This window comes from Moschus berezovskii, chromosome 26, assembly GCF_049115385.1.
Source record: "Moschus berezovskii isolate FMDL1 chromosome 26, NW_MosBer_1.0, whole genome shotgun sequence".
Lineage (NCBI taxonomy): Eukaryota > Metazoa > Chordata > Mammalia > Artiodactyla > Moschidae > Moschus > Moschus berezovskii.
In genome coordinates, this window is record NC_142485.1 from 8,082,303 (window position 1) to 8,103,734 (window position 21,432).

At 45.0% G+C, this 21,432-nt stretch overlaps 2 protein-coding genes across 7 annotated transcripts in view; one reads left to right on the plus strand and one right to left on the minus strand.

Annotated features, from left to right (window-relative positions):
* Positions 1-1,857: 1,857 nt before the first annotated feature.
* On the minus strand, positions 1,858-16,447 carry SMIM19 (small integral membrane protein 19). 4 transcript variants are annotated; one of them, XM_088832740.1, is made up of 4 exons: positions 16,318-16,447; positions 11,419-11,556; positions 9,781-9,905; positions 1,858-3,702 (listed from the first exon to the last, which is right to left on the minus strand). In XM_088832740.1, coding segments are annotated over exons 2-4 (261 nt in total). In that variant the 5' UTR covers positions 11,553-11,556; positions 16,318-16,447; the 3' UTR covers positions 1,858-3,700. The 4 variants fall into 4 exon arrangements, with proteins under 4 accessions (XP_088688866.1, XP_055272643.1, XP_055272644.1 ...); XM_055416668.2 differs by having other exon boundaries at positions 1,858-3,706; XM_055416669.2 differs by lacking the exon at positions 16,318-16,447 and adding an exon at positions 16,203-16,218 and having other exon boundaries at positions 1,858-3,706.
* SLC20A2 (solute carrier family 20 member 2) overlaps positions 16,340-21,432 on the plus strand; it is a 106,810-nt gene continuing 101,717 nt past the window's right edge. The window contains exons 1-2 of one of the 3 annotated variants that reach the window (XM_055416662.2): positions 16,350-16,478; positions 19,694-20,708. The gene's annotated coding sequence lies outside the window, so the exon portion shown is untranslated. Of the gene's footprint in view, positions 16,479-19,693; positions 20,709-21,432 lie in introns of all 3 variants that reach the window. The other 2 variants (XM_055416663.2, XM_055416661.2) reach the window with 2 other exon arrangements.

A 21,432-nucleotide genomic window follows, 5' to 3' on the forward strand; every position in this document is an offset into this window, starting at 1 on the left:
ACAGAGAAGCTCCCAATAACCCCAGACGGTTACTTGCTTCCCCTTTGACTTATCATCTTCCTACCTTGGGTGTGGCTGCTGTACAAACAGGTTTAGCTTTTTCCTGTGTGTAAATAAAATAAAGATCAGCAGACTCCATTGTTAAAGGCTGCTTGTTTATTTGGGGGTGAGAGGTCCAGGGTAGGAGAAAGACAACCTGTTGCTGGAAGTTTCCATGGAGGGCTTACCTTAATTCTTGGGTTAACTCCTCATCCTCACTCTTAAATCCTTAATCAAGACTGAACCTCACCCATACAGACTGGAAGGAGGCTGAAGAGGGGCAAAAAGACAGGTGGGAGATGCTTCTTGCTTTGTAGTTTTGTCTGGCTCTGACTTTATTAGGGAATCGCGTGGGAAACAGAGTAAGACTAAGCTCCAGTCTTTCTGTGAGTCTCAATATTTTACATAAGGTTGGATATAAGCCAAATGTCCTTTTTATTTCCAGCTCTCCAGCACCCATATGTTAATCCCAAACTCTTAATTTATCCTTCCCCATGACATTTCTCCTTTGGTAACTGCTTTCAAAATCTGTGTCTTTTTGTTTTGGAAATAAGTTCATTTGTATAACTTTTTTTAGACTTCACATATAAGTGATACCATGTTATTTTATATACAGTAGTGTCTAAGATACATTTATTCTTAATATCTGAACTTACTTTTAATACCATTTCCTCTCTTACTTTTACTGAATATTTGAATATATTTCCAACATTACAGCAATCTTACCATAAACTCTGCATCTTACTTTCTGGTGAATCCTCAAGAACTCCACCGGAAATGGTGTAAGGTTGAGAACATTTGTGCCCTTGGAGCAGTGGGCTGGCCCAGCTGTGCACCCAGGGGAGCTGCCCCATCCTGCTAACCTCTCATCTTTCATGCAGTGAAAGAGAGAAACGAGGAAAAGGAGAACACAAGTGTTAGTGACCTGCTTATTAGTCATGCCGCTTTTCTTCCAAAGAAAACAGCTCCGTCGTGGACCCTTGACGGATTCCCGGGGGCAAAGGGGCGCAGAAGCAGGACAGTCAGCTGGTGTGGCTTTGAAGTGTGGCCGCAGGGCATCCCCCTTTCCCTGCTCAGCTGTGGAAGCAGAGAAGAAACTTCAAAGTGGCCTCACTGTTGCTCCTGCTGGTAGGGGGTGTGACTCCCATCATCATGCTTTACAGAAAAATGAGGACTCCTCCTCTCACTTGCCAGAGCCCAATGTTCACTGTCTAGTGGATGCAAATAAAAATCCATCTGATACTGCCTACAGTTCAGCTCAGTCGCTCAGTCGCGTCCTTTGCGACCCCATGGACTGCAGCACACCAGGCTTCTCTGTCCACCACCAACTCCTGCAGCTTGCTCAAACTCATGTCCATCGAGTTGGTGATGCCATTACCATCTCATCCTCTGTCGTCCCCTTCTCCTGCTCTCAATCTTTCCCAGCATCAGGGTTTTTTCTAATGAGTCAGTTCTTCACATCAGGTGGCCAAAGTATTGGAGCTTCAGCATCAGTCCTTCCAATGAATATTCAGGACTGATCTCCTTTAGGATGGGCTAGTTAGATCTCCTTGCAGTCGAAGGGACTCTCAAGAGTCTTCTCCAACACCACAGTTCAAAAGCATCAATTCATCGGCACTCAGCTTTCTATATGGTCCAACTCTCACATCCATACATGACTACTGGAAAAAGCAGATTTGACTAGACGGACCTTTGTCAGCAAGGTAATGTCTTTGCTTTTTAATATGCTGTCTAGACTGGTCATAGCTTTTCTTTCAAGGAGCAAACATCTTTTAATTTCATGGCTAGTGGATACAAATAAAAAACCATCACCATCAATTTTGTTGTGATTTTTATTTTTATAGCCAGTTTTCACAATTTGTCCAGGTTTGTGCCTCAGTGACAGCAATATGAACCACTCCCACTCCTGATTACAGAAGAGCAACGTTTAAGAGACTGTTCTCTCACTGCTCTGCTCACCCCCGGCCGTAATTACCACTGTTTACAATCCTTCAGTCTATGTATTCATTCTGGGTACAGGTGGGGAATTCAAACTCATCTGAGGGTTAAGAAGGAATTATTCCATGTGATCAACAATCCACCTTGTAAAATATATACATTTTTGAATGATATAAATTTTAAAGTAAATGCAATTTTCTTGAAATGACTTCATTTGGCCCAAACGTTTTCATTTAAAATTTATATTCTTGGGACTTCCCTGGTGGTGCAGTGGTCAAGACTTTGCCTTCCAATCCAAGGGGGGCAGGTCTGATCCTTGTTTAGGGAGCTAAGATCTCACATGTCTCTTGGCCAAAAAACCAAAACAGAAACAGTATTAAAACAAATCCAATAAAGGCTTTTAAAATGGTCCACCTCAAAAAAAAAAAAAAATCTTAAAAAAAACCCAATAAAATTTATATTCTTTACTTCATAATTGTAAAGGAAAAGGCAATAACATTTCAAATATTAACTCTAACTTTGAAAATTGCATTTTGATTCAAAAACAAATTCTATTTTTAAATATTTATTTGGCTGCTCTGGGTCTTAGATTCTGCATTCAAGATCTTTAGCTGTGGCATGTGGGATCTAGCTGCCTGATGGGGGATTGAACCCCAGGCTGCTTGCACTGGCAGCATGGAGTCTTAGCCACTGGACCACCAGGGAAGTCCTGAAAACAAATTCGTGAACAGTTAAAGGGACAATTAAACGTACCTGCTATTACCTCCAACCAGTTTTTCTTTAAATAAATATGAAAAACTGGGCAAAAACATTTCAGTGTTTTCAGCATGAAGTTTTCAGCACAAAAATGGTACAAGGTATGAGTCTACAGGGAAGCTTATTATGGTAAAAAAAAAAAAAAAAAAGCCCAAGAAGCTAGACAGTTAAACATTTATAGTCATAAGATCCCAAAGCAAGTAACTGGCATCTGCCAGAGGTGCCCATGTATTCAGCAGCACAGCCCTGGCACGGCTGGAAGAAGACTCTTCTGGTGGAAGGAACTCGTGGGAACACAATGAAGGGGAATGAACTCCAGTCCCAGGAAACTTCCGCAACTAGCAGGGGGGTGTGCGTCAGGATTTCATGGTGCAGAAAAGACAGTTTCCTGTGTGATTCCTGAAGAAGCAAAGATGGCTAATTCAATCTGAGGTGACAACAGCCACAAGAACACACGTTACTTAGTCCCTTATCCATTATGACATTTATCCCATGACACAATCGAAGAGGAAGTTCTTTCAATGATTTTATTTTTATTTTTTAATTTTGCGAAAAAGTTCAAAAGTGGCCGAGGCTCCAGACTCTTGTGCTTTTGCTCCTGACTGCATCCTGAAGGAGTCGAAGGTCTTCACAAGGTAAGACTGCCATCTCTGGTGACCATCTACCTTCCCAGACTCTCTGTGTTCAGGCCTTTGGAGGCATTTTTAATTTGTGGAACAAATGATTTGGAGATGAAATTTTAAAAAGTAAAACCAAACACACCAGAAAATTGGGGGGAAAGTCACACAAAAAATGATTTTATGGAGACAGAACTTAAAAAAAAACCAAAAACGCTGGTCATGATTTAGTAGCGGGAGGAGACTGCACTCTTGAACAACAAGCATTTATGCTGCTGATTTTCTCAGATTTCATTCCAACGAGAGCTGCACACTGTCAGCTTGGCTCTGTGGCTGCTGATAGTCATACTTCCTGGCTATTAGGAAATAAACAAAAGAAAAAACAACAAAAAAGGAGATACAATTAATAAAGTCGCAAAATCATTATGAGCTCACATCATTAAATTACAGTCAAGTCATGATTCTCAGTAAAGAATTAGCTTAGAATTAAACAATTTTTTTTCACTAGAGGAAATGTATGATACTTTGTGATCCTCTAATTTCTCATCAGTGCTGATATCCATTTTCAAATGTTTATTATTATTGTTTTGTACACTGGCTTATTCAGAACACTAAAATACAGAGTGTGTACATGCTCAGCCATTTCAGTCATGTCCAATTCTTTGTGACCCTATGGACTGTAGCCCGCCAGGCTCCTCTGTCCATGGGATTCCCCAGGCAAGAATACTGGAGTGGGTTGCCATGCCCTCCTCTAGGGGATCTTCCAGATCCAGGGATCAAACCTGCATCTCCCATGTCTCCTGCATTGCAGGCTGGTTTTTTTACCACTAGCACCATCTGGGAAACCCAAAATATAGGGTAAACACTAATTAAGCTACTAAATTCAAAGTAACATTTTGTAATGTCCTTCTTTCTTATCCACCATCTCCACCTCAAGATAAATGATTAATAATGCTTTTGCCACATCATAAGGATATATTAAATGACAGGCCTAAGACATTTACTGAACATTGTCATTAATATAAACAAGAAGAAAAAACAGACTTGCAATTCTGTACCATTTTTGTTTTTCTAAGAAATAATTATTGAAGGTCTTAACCTGAAAACTAGAGAGTAGAGGGCCAAAGCCTTGTGAATGGTTTAGCTTTGAAGCTTTCAGTCTCTCTGTTAAATTTTTACAAAGAAAGGAAGAAATACTATTTGTTTATATACTTAGGGTGGATCCAGACTTTTGTGGCCTAAAGCTTATACAATTTTGGGGGGGGGTCCTCTTTAAGGAATCTGCCTGCAATGCAGGAAACCTCAGTTTGATTCCTGGGTCAGGAAGATTCCCCTGGAGAAGGGATAGGCTACCCACTCCAGTATTCTTGGGCTTCCCTGGTGGCTCAGCTGGTAAAGAATCTGCCTGCAATGCGGAAGACCTGGGTTAGATCCCTGGGTTGGGAAGATCCCCTGGAGAAGGAACAGATACCCAGTCCAGTATTCCGGCCTGGAGAATTCCATAGACTGTATAATCCATGGGATCACAGAGTCAGACACGACTGAGCAACTTTCACTTTCATTCTTTAAGGAAAAGAATTTTGTTTGCTTCTTTCTTGAACCTACAGACTAAATCAGGATGAGATATGTCATCAACACTAAGAATGATGCATTGTGAAGGGACTCATTAAATGTGCAAATACTCACTATTTATAAGAACAATGGGTTCCAATCCACATCCTAATCTCCACAATCAGTGAATATGTTACCTTCTAGGGCAGAAGGGACTTCAAAGACTTGATGAAGGATGTTGAGAAGGGGGATTACACAGTCACCTGGATTATTTGGCCCAACCCGGTCCCAGGGGCCCTGAAAATCAGAGAACCTCTACGGGCTGAGTTAGGAGACAGAGGGAGCTATAAAAATGCAAGAATGATCAGAAAGACGTGACAGGTGAATGAGGCCACAAACCAAGCAATGCAGTAGCTTCTAGAAGCTGGAAAAGGCAAAGAAACACACTCTCCCTCACAGCCTCCAGAAAGAAACAGAACTCTGCTGACACCATGATTTTGGCCTAGTGAAACTGCTGTGGGACTTTTAACCTACAATTGTAAGATTTGTGCTGTGTCAACCACTGAATTTGTGGTAATAGAGCAGCAACAGAAAACTAACACACCTTATAAACACAGGCATTTGGACAGATTTCATTTTTATGCCATTTTCATTAAAGAAAAAGAAAGGTACACTGGGTTTAAAATTGTATATGCTTTGACTGTGTGGATCACAATAAACAGTGGAAAATTCTGAAAGAGATGGGAATACCAGGCCACCTGACCTGCCTCTTGAGAAACCTATATACAGGTCAGAAAGCAACAGTTAGAACTAGCAACAGTTAGGACATGGAACAACAGACTGGTTCCAAATAGGAAAAGGAGTACGTCAAGGCTGTATGTTGTCACCCTGCTTATTTAACTTATATGCAGAGTACATCATGAGAAACTCTGGGCTGGAAGAAGCACAAGCTGGAATCAAGATTGCCGGGAGAAATATCAATAACCTCAGATATGCAGATGACACTACCCTTATGGCAGAAAGTGAAGAGGAACTCAAAAGCCTCTTGATGGAAGTGAAAGAGGAAAGTAAAAAAGTTGGCTTAAAGCTCAACATTCAGAAAACTAAGATCATGGCATCTGGTCCCATCACTTCATGGGAAATAGATGGGAAAACAGTGGAAACAGTGTCAGGCTTTATTTTGGGGGGCTCCAAAATCACTGCAGATGGTGACTGCAGCCATTAAATTAAAAGACGCTTACTTCTTGGAAGGAAAGTTATGATCAACCTAGATAGCATATTAAAAAGCAGAGACATTACTTTGCCAACAAAGGTCCGTCTAGTCAAGGCTATAGTTTTTCCAGTGGTCATGTATGGATGTGAGAGTTGGGCTGTGAAGAAAGCTGATTGCCGAAGAATTGATGCTTTTGAACTGTGGTGCTGGAGAAGACTCTTGAGAGTCCCTTGGACTGCAAGGAGATCCAACCAGTCCATCCTAAAGGAGATCAGTGCTGGGTGTTCATTGGAAGGACTGATGCTGAAGCTGAAACTCCAATACTTTGGCCACCTCATGCGAAGAGTTGACTCACTGGAAAAGACCCTGATGCTGGGAGGGATTGGGGGCGAGAGGAGAAGGGGACGACAGAGAATGAGATGGCTGGATGGCATCACCGACTTGATGGACATGAGTTTGGGTAAATTCCGGGATTTGGTGATGGACAGGGAGGCCTGGCGTGCTGCAAAGTTGCAAAGAGTCTGACACGACTGAGAGATTGAACTGAACTGAACTGATGCTGGTGAATTTTTTTTTTTTTTTGATGCCAACTAACTTCTGGGTGTTTCTTGTTTGTTTTTGTATTTTGGTTGTGCTACATAGCATTGCAGTATCTTAGATTCCCCCACCAGGGATCAAACTCTGGCTTCTGCAGTGAAAGCACCGAATCCTAATGGCTAGGCCACCAGGGCACTCCCACTAACCTCTGTTTTGAGTAGGCATCAAGGAAAACCTAATCTTTTACTTTTCCATACAGAGCTTCTCACTCTCTGTGTTTTTGTTTTTAATACTTAGGTTTTCCTGGGGATTTTTTTTGAGGTAAAATACAAAAGCATTAAAACTTGCCATCTGCACCATTTTTAAGTGGTTCAGGGACAGAAGCTCCATTCAACGCCGTCTGCCCACCACCCCATGCCAACCTCTCTCCTCTGCACACAGAAGCTCCCTGTCCCTTCCTCCTCCAGCTCCTGGTGAGGACTCCACTCTCTGTCTCTGGGAATTTGCTTCACAGAAGTGAAATCACACACTATTTGTTATTTTGTGACTGGCTTCCTTCACTTCCTGATAAGAGTAATTATGAAGCATAACGTCTTCGAGGTTCATGCCTGTTGCAGCACCCATCAGAATTTCCTTCCCTGTAAACACCCTGTGCACAGACCACAGGCTGTGGACCCATTCAGGAGTCAAGGATACTTGGGTTGTTTCCATCTTCTGGCTACTATGAATAATGCTGCTCTGTTAAATTCAGTTTTACTTCTTATTCTGAACTAGTAACACATGAATATGATACAAAATGCAAAAGGGACCCAAAGAGGAAACACTGAAAGTGTATCTTCCTTCCATCTGATCAGCCCTGCAGCCCCTTTCCATAGAGGAACTGCTGTCTATAGTTCTCAGGGTGAAATTTATGCTGAAGAATTTTTAGAAGTTCTACTTGTGTTAGAAAAATTATATATATATATGTTTTTTTTTTCTACTTTTCACCTGAAATTCCAGTCTCCCGAGAGATATACTAGTAATATCTTGCTGATCATTCTTCCTTGCTTCTTTTTATGCCCATGAGCACGAACGCATTCACATTTAAGATTTTATTGCAGACATCTTTCTTTTAAAAATACTGTCTTTTCTCCTTGAGTTCCACAGTGTCCCCATCAAGGTAACGAATGCTAATAATCTCATGTGCATCTTTCCAAGCTTTCCTCCAGGCTTGCATAATTATACAGAACATTTTTACAAACAATCCTATCAAAAAATGGGGAGAAGACATAAACAGACATTTCTCCAAAGAAGACATAATATAAGGCCAACAGGTACAGGAAAGGATGTTTGACATCGCTAATTATTAAAGAAAGGCAAATCCAGACTACAAGGATCAGAATGGCCAGCATCAAAAAGTCTACAAATAATGATGTGGAGAAAACAGAACCCTCCGACACTCTTGGTGGGAATGTAAACTGGTACAAACATTATGGAGAACAAGATGGATGCTCCTTAAAAACTAAAGATATCCAATCCTGCAACCCCACTCCTGGACATATATCCAGAGAAAACTGGATATACGAAAAGGGACATGCACCCTAATGTTCATAGGTGCGTTATTTATAATAGCCAAGAGAATGAAAGCAATCTAAAATTCCATATAAGTGAAGTCAGAGAAAGAAATATCATTGATACCACTTACATGTGACATCTTAAAAAACAAAAAAGATATAAATGAACTTTTTTTACAAAACAGAAATAGACCCACAGACATAAAGGAGTCGGGGAGAGATGAATTGGGAGGTTGGGATTAACATACACACAGGACTGAATAGAAAATGATAACCAACGACTTACTAAATAGCACAAGGAACTATACTCAGTATTTCATGGTGTTCTATAGGGAAAAAAAAAATCTGAAAAAGAATATACATATATAAAAAAGTATAGCTGAGTCACTGGGCTATATACATGTAAACACAGGTGTAACACAACATTGTAAGTCAACCATACGTCAATAAGAGAAATGATAGAGCATTGTTACCACACATCCACCGTGCAGTCATTCAGTTACAGGAGTGGCACCCCAGCATATACGCAATTACGTCTTGCCCTTCCTCATTTAATGACACACCGTGGAAGCCACACCTCATTTGTTTTAGTGGTGGCATCAGAGGCTGTGGCTTGGATGTGCCATTCTCCCTGGCCCTGTGCCCTCTGACCTTTGTTTCTTCTGCACCACCTGCACGCTCAGTGTCCAGTGTCACAGGGTATGTTACTAACCTCTGGCCTGGAGGCTGCTCCTAGACACATATAATGTGGCTGCAGTACGCGGTCATTTAATTGAAACTGAAGTGACTGCAAACTCTGTGAACACAAAACTCACACCCAAACTAAAAGCAGCTTCAACTCAAAACCTCCCCATAGCTGGATCCTCCAAGTGCTCGTGGCCAGCTCAACGCCGCTGCTCGTGAGGCAAGTCAGAGGAGGACCGGGCAGCAGTCTCATCGACTGGCAAAACATCTAATTTTTGCTGAATTTTCAAAAACGTGATCCCATGAACAGCCTGCCAGGGCTCCTTTCAGGGGGAGGGCTCCGCATGGGGGAAGGGTCCTGAAGCATTAACTTCATGCAAACCGGCTACTACGTTTCTATTATCAGCTATTTTTTTAAATTAAAAAAAAAAATTTTTTTTTTTCACTGAAGTATAGTTGATTTAAAATGTTGTGCTAGTCCCTGGAGTATAGCAAAGTGATTCACATATACGTATACATACATATTCTTTTCCATTAAGGTTTGTTACAGGATATTGAACATAGTTCCTTGTGCCACCATCATTTATTTCTGATAACCTTTGAAAACTAGACACAAATTTTAAAAAAGTATGTATTAAACATGCTTATGTATGTAATAAGCTTCCTAGGTGGTGCAGTGGCAAACAATCTGCCTGCCAAGCAGGAGATGAAGGTTTGATCCCTAGGTCGGAAAGGTCCCCTTGGAGAAGAAATGGCAACCCATTCAAGTATTCTTGTCCAGGAAACCTCATGGACAGAGGAGCCTGGTGGGCTACCGTCCATGGCGTTGCAGAGTCAAACATGACTTAGCGGCTAAACAACAGGTATGTAATTAGGCACAGAGTTTACTTACAAATGGAGTACATTTCTAGTTGCTGTCTTAAACGAATTTTGCTTATTGTGTCATAAAAGTTGGGCTCTGACAGAGTTTCTGCTGGAGGTGGCAAACTGAATATCCTCATAATTTTCCTTTTATTCCTAAAACACAAAAACAGTGCAGAAAAGAGATTTGTATTCACAGCTATAGGACTGTAACACTTTCGTGATCGTGGAAACCAGAAGCTGCATTAAAAGGACATAAGTGGCCATGAGTCCCTCTTCAGTTTCGTCCCTGTGAGATGCTACCTTGGCTCAAGTATTCTTTCTTTCACTAAAAGTAAGAAGTTGTACATGTATAGTCAGAGTTACAAGAAAGGAAAAGTAGTGACTGAATACACCCACTTCACACGACGTTGTCTCCCCTCATCGCCACAGAAAATGCCCTACTGTTTAGAAAAATGCACAGACAAAAAAAGCACGATTTTTTCCTCCCTGTCACGTCATGCAAGTAAAGTTTATTTACTGGGGGTAGTGAATAAACAGAAGGTGAGCAGAGCTTAATTCTGGGAAACAATGAATAAAACTATTTCTTAAATAGAGTAGCATGGCCTTAGTGGGGTCATCTAGTTAAAATGAACAACAGCCTGTCTATGCTTTTAAAACAGTGGAGTGGGGAGGAGGTGGCAGCTCTTTTTAGGGGACCGCTGTCACCTGCCAGTGGCCCTGGGGTGATCCGTGGGAGCTCTTCTCGCCCCTCCCCCCAGCCTGGAGTCCAGGAGGCCAGCGGCTCAGGGTTCACAGGGCTGTGAAGGGCGAGCCTGTGTGTCCCATGGGCAGTGTGAATCTGAACTATTCCCCAGGCCAGGCAGCAATTATTCTTGGATGACTAATTGTCCCAAACTGTCTAATGCCTCTGACCTTGGTACAGGACGTCACAAAGCACGTGGCTATGAGCAGAAGCAACTCAATCCAACTGCTGCTGTTCTTCCTCTTCAAAGCAACACCTCCCTCCCTTTTGGTTCACTGTTCTTAAAGGAGCCAGGGAGTGTGGAAAAGGACAGTTAAACAGTGCGACAGTGTCTGGAATGACAGCAGGAAGTATTTGTGGATGATTTACACTAATGCGCCACTTCAGGGACACAAAGGTTAAATGAAAGTCCCTGTTCTCGGGGGACTGAGTGTTTGCGGGATGGACAGACAAGAAATCAGACCATACAACATCATTCACTAAGTTCTGGGACACAGTCATGCATAAGATACAGAAGGGAAAGCTTGAAATGTGCGAGGACAGAAGTGCTGAACATGTAGGAACTAGTGTTTGTGCATTTCAGGGCCGAGAGCCAGAAATATGTGCTCGTCCGAGGGTGACAGTGAACTGGCTGAGTGATAACTCTGAGCTATATCAGAAGTGAAAGAATGGGAGTACAGAGCAGCTGGCCTGGGAGCCGAGAGCTGCACTCACAGCCCGTCTCTCGGAGCAGCTGGGTTTTCCAAGCCAAGTCCTGGTGTCTGGTATTTGAGGGCAGAGCCGAGGAGGGAGAGCTTTCACAGTAGGAACCAAAATACTGGTGAAATCGTTTTTGTGCATTGAATTTAGATCAAACCAACCAACCTTCAAACTTTGTGAATGCTCAGGATCTTATCATCAACCCTGAGAACCTCAAGCCTTTACCTCTTGGCATACATGAAGAGCCCGAAGCTGACAAGGATCACCACCAGGTACACGTTGGTGGCTTCATTCCAGGCCTCGTGGACGCTGTAGTCCATGGCCCCATCGTCCCCCATCACTCCGTAGCCCCCAGGCATGGGCCTGTAAGACAGTAAAGAGGGCAGGTGACGTCTGGACAAAGGCGGGCAAACAGAGGGTCTGCTGGCCAGTGGCAGCCCCTGCCTGTCTCCGTGTGGCCCAGGAGCCAAAAATGGTTTTACATTTCCAATGGATACATTTTAAACAGTTGAGAGTACTACTAGTATCTTCCATTTTTGCCTCACAGCCCTCAAAGCCTCAAATATATACAATCTGGCCTGTTAAGATTTACAAAACAGAAAACAGACTCATAGACTCAGTAAACAAACTTATGGTTACCAAAGGGGAAAGGGGAGGGGGTGGGGAGGGATAAATTAGGAGCTTGGGATTGATACATATGCACCACTATATATCAAATAGTCAACAAAGATCTACTGTGCAGCACTGGGAACTCTAATCAACATTGTAATAAACTATATTGGAAAACAATCTGAAAAACAATGGCTATATGTACACACATAACTGAGTCACTCTGCTGTATTCCTGACACTAACACAGTATTGTAAACCACCAATCATACCCCAATATATTAATTAATAAAATATAAAATTAAGTTAAAAGAAGGCAAGAAAAAGTTGACCAACCCTGATCTAGATCACTAAGGCACGGAACGCATTTCCCCTTATTTCTGACTTTGAAACTTCACAGCTTCTACATAAAAGTTCAAACTTGGAGATTAAAAAAATATTTCTAACAGGATATGGGTTGAAATATCACTGCACATTTTCCCACATGTAACTGTCAAGGCTATGGTTTTTCCCGTGGTCATGTATGGATATGAGAGTTGGACTGTGAAGAAAGCTGATCGCCGAAGAATTGATGCTTTTGAACTGTGGTGTTGGAGAAGACTCTTGAGAGTCCCTTGGACTGCAAGGAGATCCAACCAGTCCATTCTAAAGGAGATCAGTCCTGGGTGTTCATTGGAAGGACTGATGCTGAAGCTGAAACTGCAATACTTTGGCCACCTCATGCGACTAGTTGACTCACTGGAAAAGACCCTGATGCTGGGAAGGGTTGGGGGCGGGAGGAGAAGGGGACGACAGAGAATGAGATGGCTGGATGGCATCACCGACTCTGTGGACATGAGTTTGAGTGAACTCCGGGAATTGGTGATGGACAGGGAGGCCTGGCGTGCTGTGATTCATGGGGTCGTGGAGAGTCAGACACGACTGAGCAACTGAACTGAACTACTACCCAGGCAAATGCACCTGAATACTTAAGACACAGGCCCACACAACTGGCTGGGATGCTAAGAGAACAGCATGGTGTTGAACTCGTGACAGTGGTTTCGACAAGATGCTCTGGCCAGGACCATGCTCTTCCACAGGCCCCTGACGCACCTGGAAAACGAAAATGTCTACAGCTTTATCTATGCAGCCTTGGCCTCCTGGACAAATGTGGTTGAAAGAAGCTATAAAAAGTCACTTTTTGCTATTTACACAGCTGTGACTTCTATTCAAGGAAGTGCATTCTTTGGACATTCCCACAGAAAATAAGAGTGATAACAGCAAGTGTATCAAGTAGCGAGGGAAAGAGTCTTGGTTTCTCACTTGCCGTTGGGAAGTTCATTGAATTGTTCCTTAAAGAGAAAAGTTTTTCCCTTGTGTTAAATCTCAACTAAGTAAGTATAAAAGATTTAATACGTGGAAGAATTTCAGAAGTGTTGTTTTAGACACTCTATCAAAAGGAGAAAAACTGAACAAATGGTAGGTGATAACTTACTGTAGTCTCTTAGTTTAATGCCTAAGATAGTCATTTTCTAATACCAAGAAAAAGGGTATGTGGACTGTCTAAGAAATCATTTTGCAATTTTTTCTAGACATCCTAAAATAGTGAAAGCATTGCAGAAATTCCTCCACTGAAATATCTGTCCTGTGAGCCTCCAAAATGTTTCTTAATGTAGATCTGTCTCAGTTAATAAGTGCACATTAAGGGCAGAGTCTGTTTCCTTTCTTACAGTTTGCCTCTGCATAAAATGAAATTTCCCCAGGGTCTGCTCCCAGGTCAGCTGGCGTGTTGGCCCCTTTCTTACACCTGCAACCTCTATCAGAGGTCTGGGGACAGACTGGATTCATTTATAATAAAGTGAGTATCACTGAACGGCCATTTAACTTAAAGTCTAGACACTGAGGGCAAGAGTAATGTCTCTGAAACATCTATGTGTATCTGACGAAAATAAAGATTGGTCTGGGGAAAATTAGAGACTAACAAAAACAGAATTTAAATGATAAAATTTTACAGCTGCAAGATCTAAACATTACTAAATCACTAAATATACACAGTTACTAGCTACTAAAGACTGGCGATGGATTTGTCTTTTTTAAAGAGAGTGGGAGGTGCAGGGGGGGTTTGACGGTATTGAGTTTCGATCCTTATGCCTTAAAACTGAACTCCAGAGTTTCTCTGAATGTAACATCATTCATGGTACGTAATCAGCCTACCTTTAAAGGGGAAACTTCTGGAAGGTCAGAGACTATAATTGTCTTTACGGGTAAGGAATCTAGAATTTTTTTCTAGATTTTCGTTGGTGCCAAAATGTAATGACTGTTTTGGCTGTTAAGAGATGACTTTAGGGCTTCCCTGGTGGCTCAATGGTAAAGAATCTGCCTGCCAAAGCAGGAGATGTGGGTTTGATCCCCGGTCCGGGAGGATCCCACATACCTCAGAGAAACTAAACCCTTGAGCTGGTGCCTTAGAGCCCAGGAACCACAACTGCTGAGACCACTTGCTGCAGTACTGACGCCCCTGTGCTCCAGAGAAGCCCCCACAGTGGAGCCCCTGCGCTGCAACTAGAGTACCCCGCCCCCGCCAGCTACAACTGAAGAAGAGACTGTGCGACAATGAAGACCCAGTACCGACAAAAAGAAATAATTTTAAAAAAGAGGTGACTTTAGATGTCTGATTTGAGATGCTGTGGAAGGCCTGGCATTACCATGCCATCCCTGAGTGGGGTAGGTTTCAGGATGGGGAGTTAATAAGAAACTAGAGAAGGAACAAGGAACATACATAGCTATGGCTACTGAGACATTTTGTAGGCGCCCTTTATCTGACACAACTGTGAAAGGGTCTCCTACCTGTGTTCTAGCACCTGACTGTTCTGAGCCAGGTTAATTTCTTGGTTCAGCAGTTTCACAAAATTTTGTTCCTGCACCCCTCAAAAAATGGTGTGTTCCCACAGAGCTGTCTTCCTCCTGCTACCAATGTGCCAGTCTCTCCTTATATTTGGAGGAGGATTCTAAAATACTGCTGACCACAAATGGTGAAATTTTACCAAGAGTTATACAACTTGATTGGTATGCAATGACAGGATGGAGTAACACTACTGTTCCGGGGACATGCACTTGAGTTATTTTTAGTAGCGTAGTTGTGAAAGATTTGCACCGGGGTAGGCCTGTCTGCCCATTCCTCCGTCATGACCAATGACACGACTCTGTAAGCCTGTCCAAAGTCACCTACAGACGATGGCTCCCATGGGGCCTGAACTATGGGCAGCCCCCTCCCAGCTCACCACAGGCTAACCAAGTGTACACACACAACTTCCCTCTTGAGGACAAAATGCCCAGGGGCATTACAAAGGTTCCTTCCTGGCAAATTAATAGATATTTCAGCAAGCTCACCGTGTGCTTGGATTGTCATGCAGGGCTTTTCTGAGAAAACGGAACCTTTCCCACATATTTTTCCTGTAAATCAATGCTTGAACTGTTTCAGCAAGGAGTTGCTTAAATAAGTATCCAGAGATAAAGTTGGCAAAACGTGAACAACTAGGCATAGATTTCAGTTTGACAAACTTTTACGTAGAGAACTAAACCTTCTTGGGATCAAATGACTGTACTATAAACTAAAAAAAAAATAATTTTTTTCCTGTTTGGGGATACTGATACTACCTCTGGTGGTAGTGGTCTGGTCGCTAAGTCGTGTCTGCCCCTTGTGACCCCATGGACTGTAGCCCACCGGGCTCCTCTGTCCATGGATTTCTCCAGACAAGAAGACTGGAGTGGGTTGCCCTGCCCTCCTCCAGGGGGATCTTCAATTTTGAAGATCCTTTGTCCTCACGTCTTAAATGTTAACCAATTTCGCCTCTCACTTAAGAGCTTTGTTATTTTGAAACGAATCCCGATGAGAATCACTTAAACAGTTCCACGAGTTCCTCACACAACACAGCCCACCACCCCCATTGACTGGATTTTTTCTCTCTCCATCCTTCGAAGCGCTCAAGGTTTGGGGCTGCCGGAGCGGAAGGGGACACAGTCACAGGCCTCCAACCGGCGGGCCGAGGAAGGGCAGCGGGCATCTGAGGGCGCCCGTGCCGGGCGGCCCCGAGACTCGGTGACTGCTCCCCACCCGCGTGTGGGCGCGCGCTCTCGGCAGGAGCCCCGGGGGCGCCGGCGCGGTGAGGGTGAGGGCTGCACAACCCGCGCGGAGCCACCCCCAGGCGGGGGACTCGCGCGCTCCCGGCCCGGCCCGGACGCGCCAGGCGCGCTCTCCCCGGAAAGCGGGCGGGCGGGCGGACGGCGAGGCCCCGCGCCGGGGCGGGCAGCGCGCGGCCCCCCGCGCCAGCCCGGCCTCCCCGCCCGCGCGTCCGGGGCGCGGGGCCGGCGGCTCGCGCGGGCCGGGGCGGCGCGCGGGGCGGGGCGCGCGGGGCCACTCACGCGGCTCGCTCCGCCGGCGGCGGGCGCGGGCCGGGGCGCGGGCGGCGGGCCCGGGGGCGGTGCGCGGCGGGGCGGGGCGGGCGCGCGGGGCGGGGCGCGCGGCGGGGCCACTCACGCGGCTCGCTCCGCCGGCGGCGCGCGGCCGGGCTGCTCCGCGGGGGTCTGTGCGCCGCGCCGGCGGCCGGACGCGCGGACCCGGCTCCCGCGCGGACCGGACGGCGTCTGCGGCGTCACTTCCTGCCTGCCCGGCGGCTTCCGGAGGGAACGCGGAGCCAGGTCTTTCCCCCTCACCCTCCCCGCCCGCCCCGCTCCCCCGGCAGGGCGCGACCCGGGCGGACGCGGCCCCGGCTGCCCTGCCCGGCCCCTCCCCGCGGCCCGCGCCCGGCCGTCCCGGCCTGGGGTCCACCTGCGTGCGGCCGCGGCGCGCCCGAGCGCGCGGGGCGCGGGGACCGGGGCTCCCGGGCGCCGTGGCGCCGGCCCGGCGAGCGCGGAGGGCGTGTGGCCCTGGCCGCCCCCGCGCCGGGTCGAGCTTCAGCTTGGAAACGCCAAGATTTTCTTTTGCCCCCGCGTTCGAGATGTGGGCGTAGGGTTACTTTTCGTGTTGACTTAGGAAAGCACGTGCTCTCCAAACTGGCTTTTGCGCTTTGCCTGTCATCGTAAATGATGCGTGGCCGAAGCGACTGAGATGTTTTAAAAAGCCGGATGCGCCCGGGATGATGCAGTCTTGTCAGTTTAAGTGGCTTTGGGGTATAATTTTGTGTGTGTGTAAGGATTTGCAAAAAAAAAATTCCGGCAAGAGACATGTAATGGATTTATGTAAGATTTCAGCGGCAGTATTGAAGTAATCAGATTTCAGTGGTTGGCGCAGCCTCGCAAGTAAATGGCCCCTTATCCACGAGGTTGAGGTCTTAACTGTTCATTTTGAACGAGTTCTCTAGGATCAGCTGACTGCTGATTATAATTCACACTAGACGACGTAGAGGTTATGTCCTTAGTTGATAAGCAGAGATCAGAGCGAACATTTAACATTCTACCCCGTAGCAAGTTTTCTCTGCTTCTTTTCGGATCATTCTGTTCAAATTAAACTCACCTCTGTCTAGATGAATAGCATTGCTTGGTGCATAACATAAAAGCTTTATTTCTAGTAGTAACACGTATTAGCTTATATACATTATGTATACATAATCATGCTTTACAACTGTTTAGTATGATTACAAAGTTGGAAAATTAGGAACAGTAATACTGGGTAATGTTGAGTAGTGTTTGTTTGCCAGACTTGTTTCAGATCATCTACACGCTTTATCTCATTTAATATTTGGGATAACTTTTTGCATAAACATAGGTTACTCTGAAATACTTGAGTACACGAGTTGGATCTGAATGTGTTCAAATGGTGAATATGTACATTAATTGCTTGTTTCTGTTTTTTGTAAAACAAGGGTGTTGGCAATATAAAATGACTGAGTAAATGTGTTTTTCAAGTTGGAAGATGGCTTTTCAGTTGCATGGAATTGCAATTAGTCCCTTTATTGGGGTATTTAGTAGTTTCCAAAGCCCTGTGTCTCTTTTTTATCAAAGTTCCCATTACATGTCATTGTCACTCAATCAACAGGCTGTGCTTGGAGGTTCAGAAAAAGTAAATGTTGGGAAAGCCTTAATTGCCCCTGGTGAAAGTTCTCCTCTTACCCTGTTAGTCTCTTAGTGACATTCCCAATTAAAGGGTTAACAAATGACATACAGGAAGGATGATTTTCCAGGACCAAACCAAGGGAATGAAAAACAGTGGGTTGACTGTTATTTGTTGATGAGTCTAACATTCATGGATACTTGAAGGTTAAGAATGTTCTGTAACCTATGTTGTAGGGGTTCTAACCTCATTTTTCAGTTTGCCTTTGAATGTCTTAAACATATTTGAGTCCAGTACTTTGTGCATTAAGAAATTTTTGACTGGATTTAATTGAGTAGTTTGGACATCCTTAAGTTTATTCTGGGTCTTCCCTGGCGGTCTAGTGGTTAAGACTGTACTTCCCGTGCAGGGGGCGTGGTTTCCATCGCTGAGTGGGCAAGTTGCGCAGGGCAACCAAAAAAAAGAAAAGATTATTCTGTTTCCAGGGGCGATGGTGGGATCCAGCAGTGTGTATCCTATGAGAGTAGAAGCGGTTGAAAGGCCTGCAGAGGGCTAGGGAAGCGCTCAGAAACGTGTCTTATTTGTGATGAGAGCGTGTTGGACTTAACCCATCTTTGTATAGTGATCCGCCATCAGTAAGGGATTGAGAACGCTTTTGCCAGTCGATATTTATAAGAGGTTCCTTTACCCGAAGGCATCCTCTTCCGGGAGGAGATGAGTGGAGGTTTGTCATCAGTGGAAGGATGTAGAAGACAAAGATGCAAGTGTTAATCCTTCCGCCCATCGTGACTAACTGATTCCTGCCACCACATGCATCTTCAGGCACTTTCCTAGGAGAGATTTGATGTCTGTGGGCAGGCCCTAGTAGATAAGGGAAGGAGGGGAAAGGGTGGGAGGAGACAGAGCACTGGGCTTTATGAACGGGCTTTCATTTGGGCCTCTGAAAACTTTTCCAATAATATTGACTGTGTGTGTCTGTAAACCTTTTATATGTTATTTGTGTTCAGAAATAATAGAGAATGTCTCTTTAATGGGCTTCATAAACAGTGGAGCATATTGAGAATACAGAACAGGAAAAGTTGTTAACTTCTGTGTGTTTGCCATTGTTGGAAGCCGAAGCGACCATAATGCCAGCCTTGGCTCCTGTCTGTGAGGCATTGAAGCGGTGTTGTGTTTCATCCGAGAGGAGAACACCCCTTCCTCCTTACTTCAGAACTCAGCTGTCACGTGGAGTGAGTGCCCTTTTAGGTCCTGCGGTGCTGGGGCCTTTTCTAAGTCCCTCATGGCCGTATCTCGGCCTGTGGAAGGTGTGCAGTGAATGTTTGTGGGATGAACAGGTATGCTGGAATCCGCTCTCTGTGCCCGCCTCTTGTGGAAGTTCCACTCACCTCCAGGGGCAGGGAGGGCCACTGCAGGCTCGCCCTCTCCAGGGCCTCAGCTCACAAGGAGCCCTTGGCACTCAATCTTTTATGGCTTTATATTGTTGCAGGAGTGTTTTCCTGTGTTTTGTTTCCCCACCCAAAATACAGGCTGCTCGAGGGCAGGGAATACATGTTTGTACAGGTCTGTGTTTATGAACTTCTTGTTCATCCGGTATAACAATCTATACCAAGTAGGTTCATTTTCACCTCTTGAGTGACTAGTAGGTGCCATGGGGGAACGTCAGAAATACTCAAGATGTGGTCCCAGGCCTCAAGTGGGTAGTATCTTAGTTGGGCAAACATTGTGTACACATGTGGAACAGTATAAGAATTTGGAGTTACATAAAGTGAATAATAATAGCTACTATCGATGGAGTGCTTAGACTGTGCTTTTGCATCTGGATGTATCTCACTCTCACACCAATCGTGTTATCCCGTTATAGCCCCAGTTTGTCCATGGAGAAACTGAGGCACAGAGGGATTCAGCCACGTGCCTGAGACCACGATGCAAGCAGTGACCTAGGGAGATGGGATGTGAACCCTAGGCAGCCTGGCTTTGGAATCAGGGTGGATTCTCCCCAGAGCTTTACTTTATCAAAGATAGAAGAGAGAGCTGGAACTTGACCCTAGTTTCTCAGCTATACAAACTCTTACAGTTTCAAAGTGGCATTCACAGTGGCAGTGACTCTCAGCTGCAGAAGCAATGCCTGGTTTTCCAGGCGGAAGAGGCTGATAATGAAATGGTTGAGGGGACTCTATTTTGATGTGACTGAAAGCACCAAGAAGAGAAACCGAATTTTGCGTTTCAAAGCCGAGAGAGGAGTAGGACTCTTACTTGGTAGACTCTCGTTGAATTCTAGGACAGTGATTTGCAAGGACAAAGGACCGTGACTGTTTAGGATACTAATTCAGTGTCTGCTCATGTGAAATAAAACAGTACTGAGTGAACTTGTTACTACCCTTCTTCTTAAAAACACTTTTAAACCCCTAGGGAATGTAACTTACCAGGATGGCAGTGTCACGGAAGGCTTCCGGTGCCCATCTGTCCGGTTGCCTGGTCCTTACGTAAAATCTCGACCCACTTCTTCAGCTTGTCTTGGACAATCGAGCACACTCTTGGGGCCTGAAAGCCTCTTCCAACCAAGTCGTATTTCTCTGGTGGAAAAAAAAAAAGTAAAACAGCACTGTTGGTTTGGTGTCAGACCTGGAGGGAGGCCACCCGGAAGCCACGTGGACTTGGGTGAGGGCCTGCAAACAGAACTCAGCAAGATGAAGGAAAACGGTATTCTTCGAAAACCCAGTTTTGTGTCCCTTTAGTTGGGAGACGACAGTATTATTTTGGGAGTGTTGGGCGCCAACAGAGTCCACTGAACCCACGTGACTCCGCCGATAGGGAGCCCTGGAATCCAAGGAGGAGGTGCCCTGGAGCAGGCCTGGGCCTGGTTAGCAGCTCTGCAGGTACGTGTTCTGGGGGACACGTCACTTCTGCTGGGGGGTCGGGGGGGACAGCTTTGTAATTTCAGTAAGAAATGAAACGGTGCTGCTCTCTTTTTAACATCAGCTCATATTCTGGGATGGCCTGTCAGCGAAGGAGCTGATGGCTTTGAATATTGCCCGCAGTTGTGTTCTATTTAAGTATCCAAGGCTACAGTTGGGGCTAAAAGAATCTACATGAAAGTGTTTTTATCCAACTGGCACCTTAGCCTCAATCTTAGTTTCGGTCTCTTCTCTGAACAGGGGATTTTTAGAGAAAGAGACAATGATACAGTGACTCGTTTGTCTTAACCCTGTCAAGCTGGGGCAGTGGTGTCCCTCCTGCCCTGTTTTATGACTGAGGGTGGTAGAGCAGCACCCTGACCAGTATGGTGGTGGTTTAAACACGAGCGTAGACAGAACGACCCGGGGCTCCTTATAGTGTGACAGTCACAGATGCCTCCACCTAATCCAGAGATTAGAGCTCTTTAGAGCCACAGCTGGGGGTGGGTTTGCAGCTGTATTTTAAGTCCTCCTCAGGTGATACTGGTACCCATCTCCACCTGTTGGAAGAACAAGCCCTGTATTTTATAGATGAGAGAATCAGGGCAAAGTTAAAAGCTGGCTCAGTGGTTTCAAGATTTTATCACCAGATAGTGTGCAATTTCAGAGTTTTATGGCTGGAAGAAATTTTCCAGGGCATCAATTC